A 24,586-nucleotide genomic window follows, 5' to 3' on the forward strand; every position below is an offset into this window, starting at 1 on the left:
ATTTCTAGGAGCCCTGAAAAACATGCACTGTTTGGCAGAGCCGTTACTAGACTTTTTGGTGCCCTGTGCCAGAAAGAGCATTGGTGCCCCCCTCGTTTTTCAAAGTGACACAATGCACCCAAAAAAGGGGAATAGCCTCATGGGGAAGGGCCAGGGAAGAGTGAGAAGGATAATAAACAGAGATTTGACAGGCCCAAACAGCCCCCCTGACCTGTGCTGCCCTGTGCAATGGCACCGGCCGCACTACCCTAGCTACAGCCCTGCTGTTTGGGGTCCTGAGGACAGAGTGCTTTTTTGGATTGAGTTATGGACTTTGACTTGGCCATTGTAAAACATTCACAATTTGTTATTTAACCATGAAAGTGTTTTTTGGCCTTGGCATTCTTGTCCTACTGAAAGGTGAACTTTCTCCCAAGCTTTCGTTTTCTAACAGACTGAAGCAGGTTGTCTTGCAGCATCTTCCTGTGTTTTGCACCAACCATTGGTCCTTCAGATTTAACAATATCCCCAAGTTCCCTCTGAGGAAAAGCATCCCCACAACAAGATGCTGCCATCCACATACTTCACTGAGGAGAGGCAGTGTTAGGTTTGCACCACACATTGCGTTTTAAACATTTTTGAACATTTTAGCTTTCTCCAAGGCCATCCTGTTTCCTTTTCTTTTGGATCTTGTGTGACCACAGAACTTTACTGACAGACAGCAGCTCTTCATCTACCAAAAACAATTCCTCCACATCTACATGACCATATTTTCCTTTGTGACAACTATGCAGCCTGGTAGAAGATTTGTAAGAAATACAATAGAGATGGAGGATACGCCAAATATTTACCTTGTGGAGCAACACTGACTTTAATATGACCCATACTAATACTGGGGGGATTGCAATTAGCTGCAGTAAGATCTTATCACGGTAATTTTGATCACCTTGCGTAGGGGTGCTACAGCTTAATGAGCAATTCAATTGCAAAAGGCTTATCCCGGCAGTTGCGTGGTATATCTATGATGTTAGCCGCGTTAAGTGTGGAGAAAAATTGGGAAATTTGCCTGTACCCCAAAAAAGTGCAAACTAACTTTGGATAACAGTATTGAAGTCTATTAGTGGTCCGAAAGCAAAGTATTTGGGTGTCTTAAAAGGTGTCAAATGGATAATATTTGCATTTTTTTAAGAAACAGTGAAAAAATGATAGGCAGCAAGTGTTTTTCAGTAAATAAATGCTCTAGATGAATTTGGGTTGCAAAAAATGTCTCCTAGTTGATTTTGTGCAATTATAAGCCACTTTTAAAAATTTGTTAAAAAAAACACCTGTACCTCCGACCTGCAAGCTTAAGAACAACTGTCTCATCAATATAGCACCCCCATCATTAAACCCATTCTGTATTTTGCAGAATATCATCCCCAAAATGACATGGTATTATTGGCCAAACTATGCTAACTAAAAACATCTAAGTGCCTAATTAGAAGAGGTCCCAGGGGCTCTGAACCAAGTCCCAACATTTTTACCTTAAAATAGGGATTTTTCCCAACTATTCACCTGCTCAGGATCTGTGAACACAAAGACGCGTTAAATCATATGGAGCGGTAATGTGACTTAACGCACATAATCATTGAATAGGGATAAATTTCGGCCCTGCAACGTTAAATTGCATTTACCAGTGTTAGCACACTTGATTGAATTCGGCCCTAATATGGTGTTCTATGTGTAGAAGGCTAAAGGGATAATGTATAGTGGGGGTACTATAAACTGGTTAGGTACGGGATCCCGGCGGTCGGGATGCTGGCAGTCAGAGTACCGACAGCAGCATACCAACAGTTATAATCCCGACGCCTGCAGGCAAGTACCCTAACCCTCCCTCTAGCCCACCTTTCCCACAGCCTAACCCTTCCCCCCATCCCACCTGCAGCCCAACCCTAACCCTCTCCCTAGTGCCTAACCATTGACCCTCCATCTAACCTTAATACTTACCATCGGAATGCCATCGGTCGAGATTCCGGTGCCAGGATTCTGACTGCTGGCATCCTGAGTGCCTGGATGCCGACTATTTCCCCTATAAACAGCTAACAGCAGCTCTGGGACAGATTCTCTTTACCAAACTCTCATTTCCATATATGCCTGCAAGTGTATTACTATGTTTTCACCAAAATATAATTTCCCCACTCTAGGTCCTTGCTACAGACTGAATGTCTAGAGTCCCTGCTGTCTTTCTATTGTTCAACTCTGTGTAAGATCCATTATTTAAATTCTTGATGATGACCACATATGGACTAGACTGTGGTCCACGTGGTAAAGGAGACTTCTCCACTCGACGACGGCATCCTGATTGTCAGCATGCCAACGGGGGCTCCGTAAGTACACTAACCCTACCCCCTTCACCCCCTAACCCTTCCTTCCTGCACCCTAACCCTCCCCGTTAGTGCCTAAACCTAACCCTCCCCCTTGAGTGCCTAAAGATGATACCTAACCTTAACCCCCCTCCCCCCCGTGGTGCCTAAACCTAACCTCCCCCGCCCAGGCCTAACGCTAAACCCCCCCCCCCCCCCCCGTGGTGCCTAAACCTAGCCCCCAGGGCGTCATCCTATACTTACCCACTGTAATATTGTTCGGGATGCCGGGATTTAGACGTCAGCATCTCACACCACTTCGGTATTTACGCGTCGGGATTTTGACGGACGGCTTTCCAAACGCCGGCAAATTAACTACATCCCCTACAGACCATACTATGAATCCTTAACAGGGCTTACACTGCACAGGTTCTGACAAAACATTTGGTTGTGGGTGAAACGGGACAAAGTTAAGAAAGCAACCTTTATAAACAATGTATGGCTCTGTCCAAAGATAGTCACATACTGGCATAAGATCATTTCCTTTCTTAACTCGATCTTCCAAGTACAATAGTTTATAGATCCAGAACCACTACTTTTTATTCACCTCAATTATTGCAACACCCTCCTTGCAAACAATTTCACCTGGTCTTTGTTAGCGATTTTAATTATGAGGGCTCAGAAAGTCATCTGTGGTTATATATCTTGTATTTATATTTATCTATCACATGCTGTGAATGCTTTATTGAAGGACAGAACCCAACCCGCACCCTTTTCAGATCAGATCTTTTTCCATACTTCATTTTTATTTTCTTAGCCCCTTTCTTTCATTGTTTACAATGCATCTAGTGATATAAATTCCTCTTAGTATCATGGCCACTAGTTCATGCCTTACAGGATTAGCGGTTTTGTCTGTATAGTATTTTGCCATTTCCCTGGTCACTGCTCTATTTCCTGTACCTACTTGCAAACAATGGCATATTTTATTGCTTTATACCTGTTATATTGCTTATAGTGTATATCTTTTATAGCTTAATAAAGAGATAAAAAATAACTAAGAGTACAGTAAAGCAGAAAGGAATTGAGACTTTCATTTTGTGTTACAGTTACACCGCTCTACATGAAACCATACATGCATCTGACAAGTAAAAGTACGCCCATTATAACTTAAAGCAGGGGTGGGGAACCTCAGGCATGGGGGCCGTATAAGGCCCACGAAATCATTTGGTCTGGCCTCTGAGATTTTTTTTCTGCTAGCATCATCTGGCTATCAAGGTGCCTAGAATGGCACTCAGAAGCCAGAATCTAGCGTTCCCGCTAGGCTGTTTTAGCGGGGCGCGGCGCCCTGCCCTCCTTCTGGAGGGCAAAAAGCACCCTGCCCTCCAGGAGGAGGGCAAAAAGCACCCTGCCCTCCAGGAGGAGGGCAAAAAGCACCCTGCCCTCACAGCCTGCAGTGTCCCGCGGGTGGAGAAACATGCGGTGTCCCGGTCACCGCCGGAGAATAGACGCCGGGCGCATGCGCCCGGCATCTATTCTCCCTTTCTGTAGCACTTGGGGGCTGCCCGGCAAGTCCGTAAGCGCCGGGCACGCCCCAAAGTATGACGAAAAGGGGACGCGTCTTATAGACACGCCCCCTTTTCATGACCACGCCCCCTTTTCGGGCGCGCACTCATAAGGTTGCCCTCTCTAGCTCCGGCGCCCTGCCTGCCGCCGGAGCTAGAGTTAACACTAAGAATCTATGCCGCAGTGCCGCTTGGAGCATCCGTAGGACACTTCAGATGGTCACACCGCTGCCCTTACAGCTCCCAGGAGCATCCTCAGGATGCTCCAGGCATTGCTGTAATCATCGGCAATTGTGGACCGCCGCTGTGTGATGTCACACGGAGGAGGTATGGCCGGTACCGGGCCCGCGAATAATGTTATATATATCAAAATGGTCCTCGGCAGAAAAAAGGTTCCCCACCCCTGACTTAAAGTATTTGCAACATGTGCAGTTCGGAGGCAACGTCCACGGGGAAATTCCATTCTCTTTTAAAAAAAAATAATATCAGCTGCGCTTTAGTCTCATGCTGTATTCAGACGACAGTGCTCGTTTTAAACTGTTATTTAAAAAAAAAAAAAAAATCTCTTTAAAACCAGTTTTATTTTTAAGCAACAACTACCTAGTGAACATTTAAAAAAAAAAAAATAAATCATCATAACAGAAAATAGCACTCAGCCATTCAGGATTTCTCACTAGGCACAGTAGGAGTCATTTCCCTGCACGACAAGTATAGCAAATTCATATTCTTTCTTCAGCAAAGAAACTGGACTAATGGAGTGACAAAGATCAACTTTAACAGAGTGGAGGCAGAAGTGAAACTATATTGCCATGTATAACATAACTGCAGAAACGACAGAATGCTCTGTGTACAAAGTACAGCCAGGGCTGGCAGAGGCACACCCTACTAGGGTGCTGACCTGCTCCACCTGCTTCTTATTTTGTGTGTAAAGAGTTAGGGGTGGTACTGTAGCATCTTTTGCTCCTCTGCCAGGCTAGGTGGGTGGCACTGTGCTGTTATATTATAGCCCAATGTCGCACTCTCAGCAGATTACTGATGTGCAAGATTGGCACCTGCCAGCTTCACAGGTAAAAAGCTGCTGGCTGCTCTACTTCCACGTCAGGGACTGTCGCTCCATGTGAGGGATCGGGTTTGTGACACAATAATAGGTGTAGGCCAGGCACACGACGGTGCACACATAGGCCCCTGCATATCAAAAATCTGTGCAAAAAGCTATTAGTAAGATATACTTTGCTACAACATGCAACCATAGGTTAGATATGGGACAGGTGTTATATTAGCAAAGTAGACTAAGTTCCTGAACAAATGTGGTTATATTTATCTCAAGTAATAAGTAAGCATTTCGGTAGAACAGCGTTTCGGTAATTCTATGTGAAAGGCTACTAGACATTTCTCGACAAGACAGAAGAGATGTGTCTGCTATTAGTTTATTGACAAGGATAACATACCTACATCGCGAGACACAATAAGAAACTCAGATTCTGGTAACCCATATGCATTTGAAGGTTCTTCCAGCACGGAGTACAAACTTGCACAAGGGCAGAACTCCATAACCAGCACCTTATGTCTACTTGACATCTAGAATACAGAAGTACAAAACAGTTTACACACCAAAAAAATAAACTATCCCATTAAAAAAAGAATTGCATGCCATTTTAGATCACAGTGATAACATTGTCTGTTCAAAAATTGTAATATGTGCAAAGTTTTTAGGAATTGATAGGACTGTTATTTGAGGGAGTAACAATTTTTTTACATTAATCATTGAGTTTTTCACACTGGAGTGACTTAGGTTTAGTGGAATAAGAGACTGGGTGTTCGACATGCTGGCATTTTGAGCATTGTCTGTTTTAAATACAGGGGGATTAAACTGAAGGTGCACATATCTCCTGTAATTTTCTTTTTAAATGTAGTCATTTTTATTGAAAATTTCAACTTTACAGAAAAAAAAGAAAAATACAATATATAAATCCTGAACAAAATAAAATAAGGTGATACAATAGTTGCAGATATGCCATGGTGCATTATTACATTGGGTACTCTATATAAAAATAATTGTATTAGAAAACAAATAACAAAAATTAAATTCAATGAACATCAAAACATATCAATACAAATTATAAAATTGTTCAAAAAATCCATTCATAAAGAAACTGCTGATAATAATGAAAGAGTAAAAATGAGTGTTATGGTAAAACTTTTGTCAACTCTCTTTCTTCGAAGTCCATAGGATCCACAGAGACACCTTGGGGTGTAGGTGGTGGATGAGGACACCAGGCACCACGCAGTTAAAGCTTTAGCTCCCAAGATGCACAGTCCATCCCCCCTATACCCCACCCACGAGCCAGAGGCAACTCAGTTCGTGACAAGCCAAAGGCCGGAGGAGAAGAGAGAAGGAAGACTGGTACACACAAGAATCACACTCTCACGTAGAAGGTGACGGGAAACCGGTGACCAGAAACATAGCCCATGAGAAGCCAGGAACGTCATGGCGGGTGCCCTGTGGACCCTATGGACTTCGAAGAAAGAGTTAACAAAAGGTAGGTTTTACCATAACTTTCATTTTCTTCTTCAGGGTCCAGAGGGAGACCTTAGGGATGTCCCAAAGCAGTCCTTTAAAGGAGGGGATGCTCCCGCGCTGAGAGGAGAATCCGGTGCCCAAAGGAAGTATCCTGAGAGGAGAAGGTATCGAAGGCATAGAACGTCAGAAATGTATGGACAGAGGACCACGTAGCCGCCTTACAAAGCTGCTCAGCTGAGGTACCATGACGAGCTGCCCACGAAGGACCCACAGAATGAGTAGAATGAGCAGTAACAATAGCTGGTACAGGAAGGCCTGCATGCAAGGAAGCCTGTGAGATAGTCATACGAAGCCATGTAGCCAATGTTTGTTTGTTGGCTGGCCATCCCTTCTTGTGAAATCAGAGCACAAACAAGGAGTCTGATTTCCGAAGGGAACTGGTACGGTCCACATATATCCTGGGGGCACGGACCACATCCAAGGAGGCCTCACCTGCCGAGAGGTCTGGTGAATGAATGGCAGGGACTACAATTTCCTCATTAATGTGGAAACTAGTAACAAGTTTTGGAAGAACCCAGGGCGAGTCCCAAGTACTGCCCTGTCCTGGTGGAAAATTAGAAATGGGGAGAGACAGGAGAGCACCCCTAACTCTGATGCTATAGCCAGAAGAAAAAGAGTCTTTGCTGTTAACCACTTCAGTTCCACAGAATCCAGGAGTTCAAATGGAGGATCATGGAGGGCACGAAGAACTACTGACAAATCCAAAGGAGCAACTGGAGGGACAAAGGGAGGTTGAATCCGGAGGACTACTTCGAAGAAAGTGTTGATGCCCGGTAGTGGAGCAAGTCCACGCTGGAACCAAATGGACAGAGCAGAGACATGTACTTTCAGTGAGGCCAGGCGGAGTCAAAAGGTCCAATCCAGCTTGAAGGAAGGCCAGCACTCTGGAAATCCTAAACACCTGGGGGTCGTAGCTTCTGGTACTACACCACTGGAAATATGTATGCCACACTCTGTGGCAGATCCGAGCAGAGGCTGGCTTACGCGCTCTGAGCATAGTTTTGACTACAGCGCTAGAGAAACCTTTGGACCTCAGGAGGGATGTCTCAAGAACCACGCCTTCAAAGACAGATGACCCAGATATGGGTAAAGGCAAGGACCCTGAGACAACAGGTGCAGTCGTTGAGGTAGCTGGAACGTAGTGTCGATGGAGAGACTCCGAAGATCTGTGTACCAATGATGTCTGGGCCAAGCTGGATCCACAAGCAGGACAGTGACTCAGTCTTGTTTGAACTTCCGAAGAACTCGAGGAAGAAGCGAGACTGGAGGGAAGAGGTATGCAAACTGGAAGATCCACTTCACTGACTGCATCTACAAAAGGTTGCCTCAGCATCTCTTGTTCTGGACCCATACACAGGCAGTTTGTGATTGTGTCGGGAGGCCATGAGGTCCCCCTCTGGGAGGCCCCATCTGTTCACTAGGAGTTGATACACCTCTTGGTGAAGAGACCATTCCCCAGGATGCACGTCGTGACGGCTGAGGAAGTCTGCTTCCCAATTGAGAACTCCAGGAATGAATACTGCTGGAATGTGACACTCGGCCCATGTCAGAATGCTGGACACTTCTGTCATTGCATCCTGACTTCGAGTACCTCCTTGATAGTTGATGTAAGCCACTGTTGTGGCATTGTCGGACTGAACCTGTACAGGTTTTCCGTGAAGTATGTGCTGGGCCAGGTTGAGGGCCCTATAGACAGCTCGAAGTTCCAATATGTTGATTGGCAGGGTTGATTCGACCGATGTCCAACGACCCTGAAAGAGGTGCGGACCGGTCACTATGCCCCAGCCCTGGAGACTGGCATCCGTTGTTAGGATTACCCAGTCCGGGATCCAAAAGGGGCGACCCTTGGTTAAATGAGAGTGTCTGCAGCTACCAAGATAGAGACAGACGCACCTCTGGAGAGAGCTCTATGGGGTAACACATTCCACCTGGCGAGGATCAGCCTTTGCAAAGGCCTGGAATGGAACCGAGCATATTCCACCATGTCAAAGGTGGACACCATGGATCCCAGAACCTGCAATGCTGAGTGGGTCGACATCTGCGCACTCGTAGTTGAAGTGTGGATATCTGATGTCAGAAAGATTCTCTGATCCTGAGAGTCCAGCAGGGCTCCTAGATGAATCATTCTCTGTGAGGGATTCAGGGAGGACTTTTTCCAGTTGATTAACCATCCGTGCTTGTTCAGGAAAGCAATGGTTAACTACAGATGGCAGAGAAGCACTTCTGGGGATCATGCTAGGAGCAGGAGGTCGTCCAGATATGGTAACAGTCGGACACCCTGACCACGTAGGTGAGCCACCATGATAGCCATAATTTTGGTAAACACCCGTGTAGCTGTGGATAGTCTAAAGGGCAGAGACTGAAATTGGAAGTGTTGCTGTAGTATAGCAAACCGGAGATATCGCTGATGTGAGGGCGCAATAGGTACATGTAGGTACGCTTTCTGAATATCCAGAGATACCATGAAGTCCCCAGGCTCCATAGCTAGGATGATGGAGCGTAAGGTTTCCATCAGGAACCTGGGTACCCCTAGGAATTTGTTCAAGGATTTGAGGTTGAGGATAGGCCAATGAGACCCATTCGGCTTCTGAACAAGAAAAATAATAACCAGTTGCTGAGATAGTGGGACTGGCACAATTACCCCTGCTTGCAGCAAGAACTGTATGGCGTTCTGGATTTGTAAGGCCTTGTTCAGGTCTAAAGGAGGGCCTGTGTAGAAAAACTGGTGGGAAGGCCGTCTGAGAAATGAGAGGGCGTACCCGTGAAAGACCACTTCTCTTACCCAAGCATCCATGGTGGTTTGACACCAGCACTGGGCGAACTGAAGAAGTCTGCCTCCCACTCTGGGATCCCCCAGAGGGAGGCCCGTCCTGTCAGGCTGAGGGTTTATCTTCGGGTTTTGAAGTAGGGCGTCTGGTATTCCAGGTCTGCTTGGTCCTGTGTTTGGAATTCTGCTGAAGCCACTTTCTGTCGTTTAAACAGAGGATGCTTGGATTTAGGGGCTGACTCCTCAACTTCTATTAATAAGATGGATCTGACAGCTCGTACAGAGGCAGGAATATTAATTTTTTGACCGACTATCATCCTTCTGCAGAGGGGAGTCAGGGTTAGAGAGATCAGCATCTTCTGCCTCCTCAGATAATAATTCAGAATCTGAGAGTTGCGTGGACTGTGACGATAACACAAAACGCTTAGAGGGCTTACTGGGTAAGGGCTTCTCACCTTGCAACATGGTTTGAAAGACATTAGATGTAGCCATTAGACTCTGCGCAGAGAGTTAGAAAGTACGTCTACCTATGGTGGGGGCACAGGAAGTACATCAGTCGCCTGAACCTGTTGTGGCAACCCCATAGGGGGAATGACAGCCAGAACCGCCAGGCGGTCCACAATAGTGGCCAGAACCTGAGAAAATGAAGCCACGGGGGGGCTCTTGTACAGGCGCTGGGTTGTTTGATGGGCCTGATGGAGTATAACACTTACTACATAACCCATCTTGTATCAAATCCTCCTCACTTAAGCCTGCAGCACATAATTTGCATGATAGCAGTATGGATGCAGATGCCTGTTTGTTACTCTTGCCTTTGCTACACATAGCTGCAGAGTAATATGGTACACAATATGGCCCTGGGTATAATGCAACCACCGTGTATGTAGGATACTAGTATGAATGCAATATACTGGTCCTCTCTTATGCTTGGGTAAGCTGTAGGAGCATGCAGCCCAAATATGGCACAGTGCAACGACCAACTGTATGTGACAAACCTCACAAATACTTAGTTCTATATATGCGAGGTACAGGAAAACCCCTGAATACACCTGTATGTTGGGGCAAAGTCAGAAAAAAAGGGGAAAGATATATGCGGACAGTAGAATAGAAAACAGACAGGCAGCGCTAGCATCAGTCATAAACAATGCAGAAATAACATAACTGCAAACTGACACTACAATCAACTACACAGGTAGGTTAAGGTGCTACATACACTGGCTCCAGGGAGAGGTATATAGGAGGACCCTGCATATCCCTGAGAGTGCTGCGGCTGTGCCTTAGAGAAAAAGGCCGCCGGAGACCTTGGAGTGGGCCTTGGTTGGAGGAGAGCAGCTCAGGGAAGCGAGACCTCAGTGGAACGGTACCCTAAGCTGAGTGATGGGTCCGCTTTAACGGGGAAGCGGACCTCCCCTAGCAGATTGTTTACCCTCCCGGATACTGGTTCCCGCACCGTTTGTCCCTGGTGGTCTAGTGGATCGCAGTGGCTGGAGCCTGCATCCACACTCGGCACATCCGGTCTGTCCCCTGAGACCGGAGGTATGACTGCAAACACGTGGGTCACCACAAGCGGTGACCCGGCTTACCTGTCCCCTTATCGTCCGGCTGCAGTATGGATCCTCCCACAGGGCCTGGCTAGCACTGACCCCGGGATGCCCGCCGAGATCCCCAGCCTGAACTGGCGTCGCTGCGCCGGAGAGGTGATGGAGCAGCAGCGCAGACGTCCTATGGACAGTTTGCTACTGCGCGCTCTAAGTAGTAAAAGATAAAATAATGAAATCATAAAATTAAAAGCTTTAGGGCTGCCTAAGCAGCCCCCCGCGTTAATGATGACCGACTCCGGATGGCCACCAACGAAAATGAGGTGCCTCTGGCTCGGATGCAGGGTATAGGGGGATGGACTGGTGCATCCTGGGAGCTAAAGCTTTAACTGCGTGGTGCCCGGTGTCCTCATCCACCACCTACACCCCAAGGTCTCCCTGTGGAGCCCTATGGACCTGAAGAAGAAATATAGCAATGCATCTGTCTACATAAAAATATAATATATCCCATAAACATATTAAAGACCATAGCAATATAATAGCATATGCCACTAAAGGAAAAATAAATAAATAATTGAATACACCTATAACAAATACAAACCACACTATACAGATATAAAGAATTTACAGAGGTTATACATGAATAAAATAAAGTTCAGTGGATCCACCTCTTACCCATTAGAAATATTATTCTAATTAGCATAAAACTTCCCATAATATAACATTCTACAATATCCCAGGGGCCAGCGTAAGTTACGCAGTATAAATCAGTTCTGAGGCAACGCTCGTGCATAACTTGAGTTAAGCCATCTACCCCATATGCGATCAAACTTCTTCTTGGCTTTACCACATATAAACACGTTTCTCATGTTCAACAGTGGTATAAACCAAGGACAGCCAGGCATTAAAATCTGGACCTGTAGAGGCCATCCACGTCCGTGCTATACAGGGTATACGTTCAATCCCGGACGTCGATATACAGACGACACCACCCCAAAGACATCAGAATAGGGATTCCAGCATCGGAATTTGAACCGTCGGCAATTGATCTACCGGCATATCATACTGATTCCGCTATACATACCTTAGCCAAAGCACACATGTTAACAATATATTGCTTAGTATATATCTGTACACTACTTCATCATCTATTTAACCCAAACAACACAGCAGTGGTGTAGCTAATGTGGGAGAGAAACCAGTCTTTGGGGTAAATTTACTAAAGTGAGAGTTTTTAGAAGTGGTGATGTTTACCAATCAGATTCTACTTAACATTTAACTAGCACCTTCTAGAATATAATAGCTAGAATCTGATTGGTTGCTATGGGCAACATCTCCACTTCTAAAAACTCATCTATATACTCATATATAATGGCGGTTCATCACTCTTCTAATCTTCCTCGCCTTAACACAAAATGGCAAGAAGATGTGGGTCCGATGTGTGATGACTATTGGTCAGTAGCCTCAGGAAGTCCAAGGGAATCCCCTGCATCCATTAGGTTCCAACTGATCCAACTGTTTATAATTCATAGAACTTATCTCACCACTGAACGTCTCCTAAAATTTGGGGTCCAACTGATGCTAAATGTCCCCAGTGTGGGCATGCTCTGGGTACCTTTTGGCATCTTTTGTGGACATGCCCGCAGGTTAAGAGTTTTTGGGATAAGGTGATTTGTGTGATAGCTTCAACCAGTATTTCTCAGTCTAAACAAAGAAATTTAGAAAATAACACGTGCGCAATTAGCAGCCCCTCAGGCTCCTTAAATTAAAAAAAGTGTCACCATACACTTTACAATGAATACAATAAAAAAGATATCACCAAGTGTGTCCAGGAGGCGCTCCTACTAATGTAAAATAGAAATTCTTGATTCAAATGTCTCTCGGTATATCCATCCACCAGAATTTCTTTATTCCCCGGATAATCACCTCAGAGAACAAACAATAAAATCATAGTGTAATATTTAAAGTACTGGTGAACTAATTCAAATAATTATGATGTTCAATTACCCCAAGAATTGGTCTACCAGTTAAAGTAGACAATCAGGCGTGGGAAGACGTCATTAGTACCCGCCGCAATGTCAGGTGACTTCCGGATGGAGAAGTCGATCAGAGGATACGCGGACGAACTTCCGGTGAACACCGGAAATGCTCGGACGCGTTCTGTTCCTGGATACCAGTAATTCTTCAAATGAGAACACATGGATGCACACCTGCCAATCTCTGATGGGATTGTGAGGAACATGCGGTGGGACCGATTACGGACTGGAGTTTTGGTTTTTATTATGGGATTTTAGCAATTAGCAATTCTATGTCTGGTATTAGGTGTTATTGTGAATGTAATCAGAAGCTGTATATAAGCGGGTCTTTTTTACCTCTTACCTTATGCCTTGAGAAAGATACACACTTTCATGTATCGAAACGCGTTGGAAAAGAGGTGATTTGGACATTCTCTGGACCTTACCTGGTGGATGGTTGGTGACTATTGGGGACGCCCGGGCTTTTTTCACACATGTTTCAAAAGTGAGATTTGTCTACTTTGTCACGCTAGTAGACCATTACACCTGGTAAGGGTCCACCTTGACTTGAATTTTATGTTGTATGGTGTCTTTATAAATAAACGTTAATGCACTACTGGAGCTTTTCTTTATGCTTTGTATATCCTGTGGGATGGTTGTGGAACCCTGAACTTTGGAAGCAATTTCAGGAGATTGCAGTGTATGCCGTAAGGATTATCCTTGACAGCGCCTGATTGTCTACTTTAACTGGTAGACCAATTCTTGGGGTAATTGAACATCATAATTATTTGAATTAGTTCACCAGTACTTTAAATATTACACTATGATTTTGTTTGTTTGTTCTCTGAGGTGATTATCCGGGGAATAAAGAAATTCTGGTGGATGGATATACCGAGAGACATTTGAATCAAGAATTTCTATTTTACATTCGTAGCAGCGCCTCCTGGACACACTTGGTGATATCTTTTTTTATAGTATTTCTCAGTCTGTTCACACTCCGGTAGAGTGTATATTAGGTATGCTAGACGATAAATATAGAATTATGGTATAACATACCTTTTGATAATTCTTTTTCTTCGAGGTCCATAGGGTCCACAGGAACTACCTTGGGATATTTAGTTGGATAGCATCCAATGCACCAAACAGCAAAGCTTTGGAGCTCCCAGCATACACTGGTCCTCCCCCCTATATACCCCGCCCCCAGCCACAGGCATTCAGTTCGTGACCAGGCCTCGCGGCAAGAGACGGAGAGTGGAGAAGAAACATTTCACAAGAATACACTCATCAAATGAAGAGGGAATCTGTGATACAAAGTTTAAGAACAATTCCATCTGAGGCCAGGTGTTTCAGGGTGGGTGCCCTGTGGACCTTGAAGAAAAAGAATCAAAAGGTATGTTATACCATAATTTTATATTTCTTCTTCTTCCATAAGGTCCACTGGAACTACCTTGGGACGTCCTATAGCAGTTCCCTTAAGGGTGGGGATGCTCCTGAGCAAATAGGAGAATCCGCTGCCCAAAGGAAGCATGCTGGGAGGCGTACGTATCAAATGCATAGAACTTGATGCACGTACTCACGGAAGACCAAGTACCTGCCTTGCAAAGCTGTTCAGCAGAGGCATCCTGTCTTACCGCCCACGATGGTCCGACAGACCAAGTGGAATGTGCTGTCACCTGGTTAGCAACAGGGAGATCAACCTGTGAATATACCTGAGAAATGGTCATACGAAGCCGGCAAGACAAGGTTTGTTTGTTTGCTGGCCAACCTCTTTTGTGAAAACCATATAACACAAAGAGTGAACCGATTTCCTGATTGACTTGGTCCGATCCACATAAATACGAAGGGCTCGAACCACATCCAAGGAAGCTTCACCTGTAGACAGGTCTGAAGACTTAAAGGCTGGGACTACAATTTCCTTATTTATGTGAAACCGTTATACCACCTTCGGGAGGCAGCCCGCCTTGGTCCGGAGGACAGCTCTATTCTGATGAAACACCAAATATGGAAAATGACATGACAACGCTGCCAAGTCAGAAACTCTGCAAGCTGAATAGATGGCGAGGAGAAACAAAGTCTTGGCTGTCAGCCATCTCAAGTCCACCCTATCAAAGGGTTGAAAGGGATGCGCCTGCAGTGCCCTGAGAAGCAGAGATAAATCCCACAGTGCCACCGGTGAGAGAAATGGAGATTGCAGTCGAAGAATGATCTAACATCCCACAGAGGGGTAATGTTACGCTGGAACCAAACTGTCAAAGCCGACACTTGGACTCTCAAGGTAGCCAGGCGAAGACCTAAGTCTAGTCCCACCTGGAGAAAACCAAGTACTCTTGATACCTTGAATATCTTAGGGTCATATCTCTTGTTGTAACACCACAGAAAAAATGACCGCCAAATCCTGTGATAGATACAAGCTGAAGCAGGCTTCCTTGCTCTCAGCATCGTTTGTATCACTGAAGGAGAAAACCCCTTGGCCTTTAAGATGGAACACTCAAGAGCCAAGCTGTCAAAGCCAGCCGAGGTAAATTCTGGTATAGACAAGAACCCTGCATTAACATGTCCTGTCGCAGAGACAGTGAAATTAATTGCCTACACAAAGACATGACAGATCCGCAAACCAATGCCTCCTGGGCCAGGCAGGAGCTATTAGTATCATCCTGCCGGCTTCCTGTTTGAATTTTCTGGCGACCCTTGAGAGAAGGGAGATTGGAAGAAACCGGTATGCCAACCTGGAATTCCATTTCCCCGCCAGAGCGTCCATGAAGGCTGCTGAGGGGTCCCTCGTGCTGGACCCGTACCTGGGGACCTTGTGGTTGTGACGTCATGCCATAAGGTCTACGTCTGGTATCCCTCACCTGTCCACCAGCATTTGAAATACCTCCGGATGAAGAGCCCATTCACAGTCATGCATGTCCTGGCGAATTAGGAAACCCGCTTCCCAGTTGAGGACTTGTGGGATGAATATCGCAGATATTGCTGGAAGATGGCCTTCTGCCCATAGCAGAATCCTTGCCACTTCTTCCATGGCTGCTGGACTTCGTGTACCTCCTTGACGATTTATGTAGGCCACTGTTGTTGCATTGTCGGACTGAACCTGGACAGGCCTGCCTTGTAGAAGGTTCTGTGCCAACATGACTGCTCTGTGCACTAACCGAAGCTCCAATATATTGGTAGGGCACTTTCTTGGTCTGTCCACTTTCCCTGCTCCCCATCCTCTCAGACTTGCGTCCGTGGTACCCATTCCGGAATCCATAACGGGCGACCCTTGTTTAAATGAGTAGTCTCCAGCCACCAGACTAGGGAGAGGCAAACCTTCAGCGAGATATGTACCATCTGGGTTTTAATCCGATGATACAGACCATCCCACTGGGCCAGGATCCACAACTGTAGGGACCTGGAGTGGAACTGGGCATAAGCCACCATGTCAAATGTGGCTACCATGGAGTCCAGCACTTGCATCGTCAAATGAACTGACACGTTTTGCTTGCAAAGCAGAATGTGCACACGAGTCTGTAGTGTTACAATCTTCTCTTCTGGAAGAAGAATCCTCTGTCCCAGAGAGTCCAGCGATGCCCCCAAGTGCACCATTTGCTGAGTTGGAGAGAGTGACGACTTCTTCCAATTGATTACCGAGCTGTGCTCTTGTAAGTAAATAATGGTCACCCGTAGATGACATTGTAACATCTCCAGAGATTGTGCCAATATCAGGAGGTCATCTAGATATGGCAGTATCCTGACTCCTTGTCGTCTGAGATGAGCCGTCATGACCGCCATTATCTTGGTAAATACCCGAGGGGCTTTGGCAAGCCCGAAGGGTAGAGCCTGAAACTGATAGTGTTGCCGATCTACTGCCAACCTGATAAAGGCTTGGTGAGATTTTATAATCAGGACCTACAGATATGCATCTTGTATGTCCAGAGAGACCATTATGTCCCCAGGCTCCATTGCCAACACAATTGACTGTAGGGTTTCCATACGGAATTTGGGCACTTTGATAAATCTGTCGAGAGATTTTTAGAGATTCAATATAGGGCGGTGTGACTCATTGGGTTTTTGAATTAAAAACACCATCGAATAATAACCCCCTTCCTTGTGGCGTCACCGGGACTATAACACCTGATTACAGGAGGGCCCCAACAGATTCCAAGGTAGGCTGTGGTCCTGACTGGGTCTGTAGGAAGAGTTGTGCCCACAAACCTTTAAGGGGGGATGCCTGAGGAATGTGATGGCATAACCCTGAGAGACCAGCTCTCTTACCCAGGCATCTGTAGTGCTCTGATGCCAGTCCTGAGTAAACTGCAAAAGTCGGCCCCCAACCCGGACATCCTCCAGGGGGAGGCCCGCCCCATCAGACAGTAGGCTTACCATCTTGCTTTGAAGCATGGCGTTTTGCTGACCAAGACCCTTTGGGCTGTGCCCTCTTGCCAACTTGTTTGGCCGAGGACTGCCTTTGTCCTACCTTGTGGATGAAAGGACTGATATGGCTGCCTTTTAGAGGTAGACGTGGATGGCAATTCCACTGACTTCGGTGTTGCCAAGGAAGTCATTATGTCATCCAAACCTGGACCAAACAGTACCTTTCCTGAGAATGGCAACAACTCCAGAGCCTTCTTGGACCCTGCATCCGCCTTCCAGGTTTTAAGCCAGAGGGACCTTCGGGCTGCCACCGAGTTGGCCGAGATCCTAGATGCTAGGACACCTGTGTCAATCCCTGCCTCCACCATATACATAGATGATTATTGCAACTGGCCAAGAAGAGACCGCTGCTCTCTAGACGGGTCAACCATAGACACCTCTAGTGCCTTAATCCACTGCTCCATAGCCTTAGCTACCCATGCTATAGCCGTAGCGGGCCTGGTAACAGCTCCCGACAATTAAAACATTGATTTTAAATGATTTGCAATCTTTCTATCGGTAACCTCTGTTAAAGAGGATGCTGCCGGGATGGGCAACGTAGAGCTTTTGATCAGCCTTGTCACATGCGCATCTATCGTTGGTGGAACCTTCCATTTGTTACATGCCCCTGGAGCAAATGGATATCGAGAGGTCAAATTTTTAGTAGCCTGAAAATGCTTATTAAGAGTCTCTCAAGCTTCAGCCATAAGATTTGTCAGTTGCCCAGACAGAGGAAAATAATCTTTAGACACAGACTGACGCCTAAAGACTGGCTCATCCTCCGTCAGAAGAATTTCCTTTACCTCCTTTATGTTGAGGCCAGCTCTAACCCCTCTATTTCATAGACCAATTCAACACTCTGGGTCTCAGAGTCTGATGAGGTAGTTGAGTCAATATGTGACACCTGATGAGACCTTTTCTTATGTCCCTGCTTCTTTATCCCAAATTGGCTTCTCCACCTGCGAAGAGACTGAGGATGGCAATACACTCTGGCTAGAGTGAGCCGCAGAATAATCCCAACAGGGATTCATAGGAGTCATATATACAGGATGATGCACAGGCTGTGGGTACCCTACAGCCTGGAGTACTGCCTGTGGTACCACAGCCAAAGCTCGCACCTCAGTAGCTTTCCCTATCAAATAGAACAAAACTTTAGGTGTGATAGCCACCATTTGTGTCTCCATTGTTGGTACAGATGTATTAGATAGATCCTGTAATAGTTTACTACATCTGCTACATATTTTATCAACATCCTGATTAGACAAGCTTGTAGAACAGAATTTTCAAGATAAACCAACTGATAAGCTCGCATTCTGCTCATTACCTTCAGACATGATAGTATATCAATGGTATAAGGTACACAGTATACATGCAAAAATGGCTCTGTGTCGATGACCCCCCCACACACCATCAGATGTATGAGGAGAAACACAGTGATAGCTTGAAAATGACAGGTAGTGTACAAGCAGCAGCAACTAACATACAGTCACATACAATGCATGAATGCTCATGATTACAACAGCAAATCAGAACTCTGATCAACTAGCCAGCCCTGGTGATGGTAGGATATAGAGTAAACTAAACACCAAACCTGACGGAGAGGGATATAGGGAGATAGACCAGCCTCTGAGAACACAGCCGCAGCGCTGCCAAAACACTCAACTGCAGGTGTCTCAGCCCTGAGGCGGTCACTTTATACCAGACACCGGCATTCCAAACCGGAAGTCTGCCGGGATGCGTCTGGCAGGAGGAGCGACCGGGGGAGCGCCCATCTCCCCTAGGCTGTGATTTTTAACGGCTGGGTACGCTGCACTACAAGGTGGCAGGACGCACACAAAAGTTGTCCTGCACACACAGCCCCCCTCTGATGAGTCTCAACTCCAGAGGTAAGGGACCGCTTAGCGCACTTACCTGCATCTCCGTTCCCCAACCGCAGTCCCCGGCCTCAGCCGCAGGCCACCGCCCAGCCCCGCTGAAAACCCAGTGGCACAAGGCGTAAGCTGGTGTTGTCAGTGTCAATGGAGGTAGTAAGAGCCGCAGTGCAGGAGTCCTTTACAGCGCCTAGCACCGCTAAATTCTGTTAAATAAAAAAGCTCGAGACTGCCTAAGCAGTTTCACTGTTAAAACAGGTGCACTTGCCACGCACCAAATTAAACAACTGAATGTCTGTGGCTGGGGGCGGGGTATATAGGGGGAGGACCAGTGTATGCTGGGAGCTCCAAAGCTTTGCGGTTTGGTGCATTGGATGCTATCCAACTATATATCCAAAGGTAGTTCCTGTGGACCCTATGGAACCCGAAGGAGAAAGCCATTGATCGATACACTAGACAATATATTCTCAATCGGTGTTCCTTGGCCAAAGTTTGCATAGCACGGACATGGATGGCTATCACAGGTCCAGTGTCTCGAGAATAGGTTTCACTAGTTAACACCCATGAACGATACCTATATACTGCTGGCAAGGCTGAATCTAAATGTAACCGTATTTGGCAGAGATGGCTAGAGTCCAGGTATGCTACAGTGTCAGATGACAGGTGTGATGTCCACACATTATGATTACCAATTTGTACGGCTGAATAGGCCACAGCGATATCTGGGGAGTTTAATCTTATTTCTAGTGATTTTATATTTACTTACCTTTTTTGGAGGTGCTTAAGGGTTTTGCACTTTAGTAACTTCTATGTCTGCAAATATTCTATATATCTGTTTACTATATAATTATTTGTATGTATACGAGTAATGTTATATTGTTTGCTGGTATTAAAATTATGTGCCGGTATCTCTGCTCAACTGTATTCTGCTAAAGTTGTTAATTTAATGATTAGTTTGTTCAAGTGTGTGTGTATATATATAATACCATATAGATCTATAAATTTTATATTTTTTGTATTGTGATTTTGTGTTATGTTTGTTTTTGAAATATAATAAAAGAATACTCAATTTAAAAGAAAATATGAATTTGGTAATTGATGGGCTACTTGAAGCTGCGCAAAGAATTTAAGAGTAGACTCATCATATAAAAGTGACCCAGAGTAGTTATCCCCTTAGACCCCCATATCACCCCAGGCTGTAGTGAAGGCAATTCTGACAATATACAACAAATGCAAAGAGAAATATCTGGATCCAATCCTGCAAACTATAGATTAGAAACCAGTTTCCATAATTTAATAGTGTGCATCAACAGCGGGGGACCTTTGTTCAGAATCCATCTTGCTAATAAAGTCTACAAAGGTGTAAAATTAGGAAAGGTCTGAGAGACTAGCAAAACATGCAGGGGGCATCAGGAGATATGTCTTGAAGCCACAAACGTTTATGTGCCATTTGGGACGCAAAATAATAGAATTCAAAATTAGGAAGAGCCAGACCTCCTGTAGACCTAGAGCGGATGAAACAGCCCTTACGATACGCAATACATATCTCTTGTGCTTAAAGGGAGACAATCAAACAAGCCTGCCCCAAATATATTAGGGTAAGCCGTCGTAGAGACTAGTCTCCATCTGAGAAAAAAGTTGGTCTGTCTGGGGAGGGTTTCTGGGTACTCAGAACCCGCCCAGCGTGCACCACTGGCGACATCATATTCTATTGCAAACACAGTTATTTAATAGCTGCAGTTTCTATTTTTCATCCACATTCCAGTAAGAAGTATAACATTAGGCATACCTTAACTTGCAATTCCTCTTTGTAGTGTACCAGATTATTTGCCCATGCAGTCTTTCGTATATTGGTAAGACCGAAAGATCTTTTAGAGAGAGAATGGCATGCTCATTGGTCTTCTATTCGGACAGCTCTCAATACGGAAACTAGTGACCAACCAGCGGCCAGGCACTTTACCATTATGCCACACACTTTAGCTTCAGTACGTTACTGTATTATAGACCATGTGCTATGGTCTATTAAGGAGGCAATCGTTCACTGAAATTGGTACAGTGTGAGGCAAGGTGGATACATCGCTTGAGGACCCCTTGCTCCCAATGGGCTCAATGAACACCATGGGCTGCATTGCCTTGTGTAATTTGTAGGACCTAGGTTATGCTCTAAACATTATTATAGTTTTCACACCATTGAAGTCTATGGGGGAAAAGGCTGACAGGCAGCCTGACCACATAAAGCCAATCAGCTGGCGGCTCCAATCAGCTGGCGGAGACACGTAGGTCCTTGTCATTCGCCCACAAGCAGGGTATGTGTAAAGCACATACCCATCTTCCTGTCCGTATCTGGTATCAGTAATTTTTTTTTCTGCTTTAACCCCGTGGACGCCTACATGGACCAAATATACAAGTCTAATGATGTAATGGATGAATAGAAGACACACTATATTTTCATACACATTGTTAGCAAAACAGATATTTTATGGCCTGTTTCCAAAACAAACTCACTTTTACCTCTTCCTCAATTGCAAAAAGTTTGACAATGTTTTTGTGATTTAGCTTCTTTAGGACTTCGAATTCCCTTGTTTGAACATCCGCAGGACGTAGGAAGCTCAAGTTGTTAAAAACTTTGACAGCATACAAGTCTCCTGTTTTCTAGGACAATAAAAAGAAAGGGAAAACTTTAACATCCACGTAACGTATAATCTATATGTTGTGTGATAGAAGCTGGTCTCACACGCATGTAAAATTAAACATGTAGACTACAGGCACAGAAAAATGAACCCACATGCAGGTTTTGGAACTGATTCTGAATTGGGAGCAAAGCCTAAAAAAGATTAAGTAACTTTGCACCTTGGCAAAACCATGTTGCATGTTCAAAACAAAACCTAACTTGTAGTGTAACAATAAAGCTGTCCAGCATTTGCGAGCTACATGTAAAAGCAACCAGTACTTACCCTGCATGCACATACAATAAATGTAATTGCACCCTTTGCATTGCAGCATATTTTGTCCAGATGCAAAGTTACTTGCTGTTTTTGCTTTGCTCCAAATTCAGAATTGGCCCCATTAGGTTTATTTCCTATTCTTTGGACCGTTTCTTGATAGCGGCTTATTGATTCAATATGAACAAAAAAAGATTTTTGTTGTTACCTGTGAAATCCTTTTCTCCGAATCCATGGGGGACACAGGCTTAACCATGGGTATAACTGTGAGCTGGAGCTGGGCACCAGACAGTTAAACTTTTCTTCCCAGCAACCCAGTAGCATAAGCCACACACTGAGGATCCTACCATGACCCTAAAACAGTAGCCCAGTATAGGAAATGGAAACATTTACTCAGTCATGCTTAGCCAACTGGGCTGGGGAAAGCTACACTTGAGGAGGTAGCTGTGCAACTTCACACTTCTCAGGGAAATGACTTCTCCTGCTGATCCCGGTCGTGTGGCCTGAATGTGTGCTCTATTCGCAAAGAGCAGGACCCACCAACCAGTCACCCGGCACCAGCTGGCACACCAGCCGCAAACCTAGGACAGCTCCTGAGGGAGCATATACTTTGGTTGCGTATATTTAGCTGGACCTTCTCCGTAGAGCAAGGTCTGCAGATGGCAGGACCTCCCGACTCCTGTGCCCATCACTGCATACGTCCTGCCACTGAACAGAGAACTCTCTTGAGAAGCCCCTCAGTTTGCCATTTTAAAACCTCTGATTTTCCCATAATGATGTGACACACCTGAGTCCTGGCATTGCGTGATTTGAATGCTATGTACAGTTAGTGTGTATGTCTTCCCCCACTCCAGAGGTGAGGATTCAGGTGCTCAGAAGTCTGGCAAAAACCCCTCTTGAAAAAAAGACCACTCCATCACATTGACAAGGGGATTTAGTATATCAGGGCATTAAAATCAGTCACTGTTAACCCCTTATAGCAGTGGTTCCCAAACTGTGCGCCGTGGCGTGTGTGTGTGTGGTGTGTGTGGTGTGTGTGTGTGTATGCATGCATATATATATATATATATATATATATATATACATACACACACACATATACGGGGGGCAGGAGCCCTACTTCTCTCCGCGGAGGAGCTGAAGCAAGCAATGTGGTAAAATGGCCACGCTGCTTCTCAGTGAGGGAGGGGAGAGAGAAAAAGTAATCCCAGTGGTGTGGAGCCTGCAGGAGGGAACACGCCAAAAAGGGTGGGGAAGGGGCTAACCAGGATAGCCTTACTCCCCCGTCTGGCAACAACCCCAGGCTAATGGTTACTACTTACAGTAGTATCCTGTTACCATAAAACTACCCTGATGGTCTAGTGGCGGTGTGGAGAGGACCTGGCCCCCACTGTCAGTACAACCGGGGGCCTTCCTCCCTGGTGGAGAGAGTCGCGATATGTGGCTCCATGCAAGAAGGGAGCCAATTTACCTGCATCTGGGCATATCGGCTGCGGTTCCTCCGGTGTTTGCTGGATCCCGGCTGGGGTCACTAACCCAGTCGCCAGTGTTCCAGCGCTGGCGCAGGGAGTGTTGGGAGCGGAGGAATGGAGCTTCAAAACAATGACCCGCCGCCCACTCAGAAAATAAATATAATTAAAATAAAAAAGTGAACAAATGAGAGGGGCTGTAGGGCCCACAAAAACTGTGACCTCTCCTTGGGCAACAAAAAAAACTGGCCTGCTCGGTGAGGGACGGGGCATCTGGAGAGGGAGCCTGGGCTGCTGGGAAGAAAAGTTTAACTGTTTGGTGCCCGGCTCCTGCTCACCATGGCCTATACCCATGGATAAGCCTGTGTCCCCCACGGATGAAGAAAAATGAACCTGCTCTCCATATGGAAGTGTGTTTGTAGTCAATTTACTCCTAAAGGGAGGTTTATAAATATGTCATGCAAAATATACATCATTCTTTGCCTTTAAGATTAGATTAACGTAATTGTATTGGCTTTATTATAATTTTCATCATCAGATAAACCAGGACTTTTATAGTTATGTTAGATCCATTTTCTGTGAATCCATTAGGAAACACTACACCATAGGCAAATGTTGCTGCTTCTAGGCACTTTATTTCTCCCCTTCTATGTCACCATACTACAGGGAACTCATCTATCTGTCAAACCACAGGACAAAAATCAGAAAAAAAAATATACCGAAGGAGAGACAAACATCATCACTCACAAATTAAAAAACATAGAAACTTTTTACCAGGAGAACCAGTGTAATTGGGTGGGAGGTTTATGTCCCCCAATGGATTTAGAGAAAGGATTTAACTTAAGTCTATGAGGTATATTTACAAAAGTTTGATTTTGAATTCAATTTTATATTCTATTTAACTCACCTGAAATCGAATCAAAACTAACTATTTCAAAATCCAATTCGATGTTGTTCGATTTTGACCAGTGATTTCTTGTTCGTTCTTGGATGTCCACTTCAAAATCGAACATAAAATCACCTATAAAATCAAACACAACATCCCCAAAATATTAGACCTGCTTCATGCTGCTGATTTTAGCAGGCTTGTTATGCGTGATGTGTATGAGTGTTAAAATAGCACCTGGC

At 45.3% G+C, this 24,586-nt stretch overlaps 1 protein-coding gene across 5 annotated transcripts in view; it reads right to left on the reverse strand.

Moving 5' to 3' along the window:
• The window catches only part of TBK1 (TANK binding kinase 1), a 111,159-nt gene that overhangs the window by 64,007 nt on the left and 22,566 nt on the right, over positions 1-24,586 (reverse strand). For 3 of the 5 annotated variants that reach the window (XM_088467786.1, XM_088467788.1, XM_088467785.1), the window contains exons 3-4: positions 21,553-21,699; positions 5,332-5,461 (exon numbers count right to left, since the gene is read on the reverse strand). In XM_088467786.1, coding sequence (XP_088323912.1) covers positions 5,332-5,461; positions 21,553-21,699 — 277 coding nt within the window. Of the gene's footprint in view, positions 1-5,331; positions 5,462-21,552; positions 21,700-24,365; positions 24,480-24,586 lie in introns of all 5 variants that reach the window. The other 2 variants (XM_088467789.1, XM_088467787.1) reach the window with 2 other exon arrangements.

Source organism: Taudactylus pleione, unplaced genomic scaffold, assembly GCF_031769625.1.
Source record: "Taudactylus pleione unplaced genomic scaffold, aTauple2 ptg000075l, whole genome shotgun sequence".
NCBI classification, from domain to species: Eukaryota; Metazoa; Chordata; class Amphibia; order Anura; family Myobatrachidae; genus Taudactylus; species Taudactylus pleione.